At 42.5% G+C, this 5,996-nt stretch overlaps 1 protein-coding gene across 1 annotated transcript; it reads left to right on the forward strand.

Moving 5' to 3' along the window:
* The first annotated feature begins 597 nt into the window (after nt 1–597).
* Nucleotides 598–4,996, forward strand: LOC123674820 (toll-like receptor 7). The gene has a single exon (XM_045609909.1). The coding sequence runs from the start codon at nt 843–845 to the stop codon at nt 4,770–4,772; it is 3,930 nt and encodes a 1,309-aa protein (XP_045465865.1). The 5' UTR covers nt 598–842; the 3' UTR covers nt 4,773–4,996.
* Nucleotides 4,997–5,996: the final 1,000 nt, after the last annotated feature.

Consider the following 5,996-nt stretch of genomic DNA (forward strand, 5'->3'; position numbering starts at 1 on the left):
GTTCTTCACTTGATAAATTACACATTTCAATTAATTTTGAGATAATCGTGAAAATATTTTCATAATGTATGACATGCTATCTACTTCAATTTATCAATATTTCGAAGTGTGAAATTCTCGTTGGAAAATTTGTTTGAATAAATTACCAAGAAACAAGGGGTTCAATTCAAGATACCTTCTCTACCCGACGGTTCACAACATATGAATAATTTCACCCGCTGTTAAATTAATATCGCACAATTCCTTCTCAATTCACAAGATACTAACCCGAAAATTCCCACAAAATTCAAACCACCTTCGGAAAAGCCACTAAAAACAAATTCCCCCATATCCCAGCACACCTGCCCTCCTAACAACCATCCCCGAGGCCGTTGGTCCTCCACTCCCGGCCAAAATTTGTTTATCCCTTTGTGTCGACCTTACAAACACAATAATCAACCCCGAACATTCCATTGTGCCATAATTCGGCCCATATTTCACTGGGGCAGCGCAGTCTTGAACGCGCTCCAATAAGTGGCGCCCTCTACCCGACTCCGAACCACGCGAGCGCTTGCGTAGGCCAAAGAATACACATTTGTGTATATACCGCATTCGACGAGCGCTTCCCGTCAGTGTTACTTGAAGCGTCGAGAGAGTAGCTCGTGCAGAGCAACCGCAAGTCCCCTCTCACGGTCAACCGTAAACACAACTTTCAATCGAGTGATGCCGAACGGTCGGGCGTACAAGTCGTAACGTCGACTTTCGCGAAATCCGGCACGAGCCGAGTTTTTAAAGTGAATGATGAAATTGAGGATCGTGTTCAAGAAGAGACTGTCCAAATTTCAAAAGTGAAAAAAATCGCGATGTGGTTACTAGTGCTCGTGTTCCTCTTCGCCCAGTCCTCCGCATCCAGGTATGGAGGACCAGTGCAGTGTACATATTTACCGGATAATACCGACACGACTTCGTCCAAACTTTCGTTAACTTGCAAGGTTAAAGTTCTTGGGGAAGCGCAAAGTGTGAACTTCACGTCTGTACCGTCGGAAATAACTTCCAAGCTGAAGATAATCTGCGACGAGGGTTTGTTCGCCGAGAGCGTTTTACCGATCCAGGGACTTCAACGTCTCCACGAACTCGTCAACTTGAACATCGTCAACTGCAAGTTGCTGTCCATAGAACCGAATTCCTTCCTGGGGCTCTACAACTTGAAGCAGCTGTCCATCAGTTCACACAACTCGAACTGGGGTCCTGGCAAAAGTTTGGAATTGTCGAGTTTGAGTCTGGCGGGTCTTAAGGAGTTGAAACTTTTCGATTTGTCAGACAACAACATCCGATTGTTTCGCGATGGAACTTTTTGCGACCTGCAGAACTTGCATACTTTGAACATCACCAGGAATCGTCTGAAGAATCCTGAGAATTTTGGATTTAACATTCCGGAGTGTAGCACCAGTGAACTTCAGCATTTAGATGCATCTCATAATGGATTACGTTCCCTCACCGAAGCCACCGGTTTTTCTTATCTTCGTCGTTTGCAGACGTTGAACTTGAGCAACAACAACATCTCGATCATCTCTGGTGAAGCTTTGACTGGTTTGGTTTCCCTGAAAGTGATCAACTTGTCGAACAACAGGATCGAAGGATTACCCTCTGGATTATTCGCCGGTAGCAGAGAATTGCACGAGATCCATCTGCAGAACAACTCTTTATTTTCCTTGGCCAAAGGCATTTTCCACCGTCTAGAACAACTTTTAATTCTTGATTTATCAGGAAATTCCCTTACCAGTAATCATGTAGATGATGGTACTTTCATCGGACTTATACGTCTGATCGTCTTGAATCTTTCTCATAATTCCCTCACACACATCGATGGGAAAACCTTTAAAGATTTATTCTTTTTGCAAATCCTCGACCTCAGAAATAATTCCATTGGCTTCATCGAAGACAACTCTTTCTTGCCCCTTTACAATCTCCATACTCTCAATCTCGCTGAGAACCGTTTGAATACCATAGAACCCTTATTATTCAACGGTTTATTCATCCTCAGCAAACTCACATTAAACAACAATCTCATTTCAACCATCGATCCCAAAGCTTTCCACAACTGTTCTTCACTCAAAGAACTGGATTTGAGTTCGAATTCTTTGGAGCAAGTACCGGAAGCCATTCAAGAGTTGACATTCCTGAAAACGTTGGATCTCGGTGAGAATCAGATAAGCGACTTCCGTAATGGATCTTTCAAGAATCTCAATCAGCTGACCGGTTTGAGAATGATCGACAACAATATCGGAAACTTGACTGCAGGGATGTTTTGGGACCTTCCAAGTTTGCAAGTTTTGAATTTGGCCAAAAATAAGATTCAAGGTATCGAGAGAGACACCTTCAAGAGAAATACCCAATTGGAGGCTATAAGATTGGATGAGAATTATGTTGGTGATATAAATGGAATTTTCGCAACTTTGGCTTCTTTGTTATGGTTGAACTTATCCGATAATCATTTGGTGTGGTTCGATTATGCATTTATACCGAAGAATCTGCAGTGGTTGGACATTCATGGTAATTTCATCGAACATTTGGGAAATTACTACAAGATTCAAGACGAAATAAGGATTAAAACTTTGGATGCTAGTCATAACAGAATTACTGAGATATCCCCTATGTCCATAGCCAACAGCATTGAGTTGTTGTTCATCAACAACAATTTCATCAAAGCCATTCATCCCAATACTTTCTTGGACAAGACCAAATTGGCCAGAGTAGACATGTATGCAAATGAATTGGTTAATCTAGATCTCAGTGCTCTACGTCTTTCTACATTCCCTGAAAATAAATCTCTACCCGAAGTATACCTTGGAGGAAACCCTTTCCACTGTGACTGTAATATGGAATGGCTTCAACTGATCAACAACATCACAGATTCCAGACAATATCCCAGAATAATGGACTTGGACAACGTTTTGTGCAAGCTGACTCATTCCAGCAGAGGTGTTTCTCATCTACCATTCAACAGGGCGAAAAGCAGCGATTTCCTATGTACCTACGAAACCCACTGTTTTGCCCTTTGTCATTGTTGTGACTTTGATGCCTGTGACTGTAAGATGACCTGTCCTTCCGGATGTTCCTGTTATCACGACAGGACTTGGAACACAAATGTGGTAGATTGTTCTAAACAGAATTCCCCAGATATACCCCAAAGAATACCGATGGATGCCACTGATGTCTATCTTGACGGTAACAATTTGACTGATTTGAAAGATCACGTTTTTATTGGAAGAAAGAACCTCAGGAACTTGTATTTCAATAACAGCGGTATCTTGGAGATCCAAAACAGTTCCTTCAATGGTTTGAACTCTTTACAAACGTTGCATTTGGAAGATAACAAGATCAAGGCGTTGCAAGGATTCGAGTTCGAGCATCTGGTGAATTTGAAGGAGTTATATCTGCAAAATAACCAGATAAGTTTTATCGCTAACAGCACTTTGGAACCGTTGAGATCCCTGCAAATTTTGAGATTGGACGGTAACAAATTAGTGTCTTTCCCGTTGTGGTTGCACACCAGCCACCTACGTTTAACCGAGTTGGCAATCGCCTTCAACCCCTGGTCGTGTCGGTGCAAGTTCCTCCAGGAGTTTACGGGATGGGTCGCAGATAACGCCCAGAAAATCGTGGACAGTAACGAAATAATGTGTGTGAATTCGGACTCTAAACCGCCCACTCAACGTGGCTTGGACTTTAACAGCACAGCCTGCAGTGATTTTTACGCCGGTAGTGTCATCGATACAATGTTTGTGTCCGCCTATTGGCCAACTGTAGTCGCGACCCTCTGCCTAGTTATAATCGTGCTTTTGGTCATCGTGTTGTGGTTCATGTTCAGAGACTCGCTCAGGGTGTGGTTGTACTCCAGTTACGGCGTAAGATTGTGCAGTTTCCGAGCCGCTGCCGCGTTCGAAGACAGGGACAAGTTATACGACGGTTTCGTGTGTTACAGTCCCAAAGACGAAGAGTGGGTCGTGCAAGCCTTGTGCGCCGAGCTAGAGACCAAGTTTCAATTGTGCTTGCAGTATCGGGACTTCCCGCACGCTGCCTATCTCCAACACACCGCCCCAGCCGTTCTGGAGGCGGCTGAAGCTAGTCGAAGGGTGATAATAGTTTTAACTAGGAACTTTTTACAGACTGAGTGGTCGCGTTACGAGCTCCGACAAGCTCTGCACGAAGCTCTAAAAGCGCGAGTGTTCAAATTGGTGATCTTGGAGGAGGGTCCCCTTCCTGAAGCGATGATGGACCCGGAACTCAAACCCTATCTGAAAACGGCCCATAGGGTCCGATGGGGCGAGAAGAGATTCTGGGAGAAATTATACTACTCCCTTCCTTCCGTGGAAAACCGAGGGAAAATCAACGCCAACTACAGAAGAAACATCAACAACTACACCATAGACTCCAGGGTGGTTCCTAACGGTAGACAGAGTCACCACAGCTACCCGGAGAAGATGAGGACGCAACCACCGCCGTCCCCTGGCATGCAGATGCTGCCACCCCCAGCGTACTCTTCCGGTAATCACCCGGAGGTAGACGACGCCAACTACTCCTCGGCGACGACGGCGACGCCTTCTCCAAGACCTGCCAGAAGGACGATCCAAGAACCGAGGCCGATAAGCGACCACATTTACTCGAGTATAGACAGCGATTACAGCACCCTGGAACGGGGTGGATCCGGCAGGAGGGGCCTCCCATGGAGACCCCATGTCTTTGTTCAGACTGCCGGAGTCCAAAACGGCGGGCAGGCCTACCTTGTGTGATAACCTTAACGACTGATTAGGTATGTAAAGAAAATTTCGAAGAAAGACTCTGTATAATGTAAAATAATCCTCCAAATTATATTAATTTGTATTATTTTTGTACATTGATTGTAAATAGGATATATATTTATTTGTTTATTGATCTGTATAATTTTTGTGCATATTTTCTACCTATTGCAAAAGCGAATTATTATATATAAAATAAATGCGATGTGAATTATAAATTTGTGTTTGAATCTGTATACACTTTTCAGGTAGATACGAATGGACAATGTTTCGGAACTAATCGAACATTTCCATTTCAGTTCTATCACGATTTAACTACTCTAATATCTTTTCGATTACATTCAGTGCCAACTCACTTCGCTGTGATAGAGTTCATAGCTGTGGGAAATGAAAAACGTTGCAGAGGGTTCGTTATTTCCACATAAATGGAATTAAAACCCAAATTTTCATTTCATCATTCATCTGTGTTTATTCTGATAAAATTATAGATTCCAGATTTTTTTATAATTGTATCAATACCAAAACAACTATCAGAAGAGTTCTAGAATCCTATAAATTGATTTTCATTATTGGAGAAGGAATTATTTTTAAAAATTCTTCATTGAAAAAAAAATGAAATATTATCTGAGAGACGAAGAACAGTGTAAAGTAAGCTCGAATGAAGGTAAGTATTAATTTTCATCTATTATAGGTTTGGGTGTACCCGAAAGAGCGGTAAGTTCTCTCCAAATAAAAAAAAATATCGAGATATGAATTAATTAAATTTCGAGAGAAACGCCTTGGGAGATAAGATCAACTGGAATTCTTCGGAGCGAAGACAAGCAGGCTATGTGTGTTGTTTGGCCGCGTCAAAAAATGCACGTTTCAATCCTAATTACAACTTTTACCGATTTTTTCCGGTGTTGCTCGGTCCAACTCCCTCAGAGGCAGTTCCATTTTTTCATTCTAAATTATGCGTCCACGTAAAGGTTGATGTGGAGCATATGTGCTATTAACTCTTTCAACTACTGTGAAACTGGTTTTCTCGTCGAACTAGTAATTTAATTTGTTCGTTGAGTCTTCGCTCGTAGGCATCTTATTACACGTCTCTGAACTCCTGAAAGGAACAAGCTTTGGATATTATGCGTGTTCTTCAAGATTGTTGATTCTAGGTTGGGTACATTTCGTAATTCGATGCTCTGGTTTTAGGGGGTTGAAAAGAGAGAAGGGTCGGTTTGT

The sequence above is a fragment of the Harmonia axyridis genome, chromosome 3 (genome assembly GCF_914767665.1).
Source record: "Harmonia axyridis chromosome 3, icHarAxyr1.1, whole genome shotgun sequence".
In the NCBI taxonomy this organism is placed as follows: Eukaryota; Metazoa; Arthropoda; class Insecta; order Coleoptera; family Coccinellidae; genus Harmonia; species Harmonia axyridis.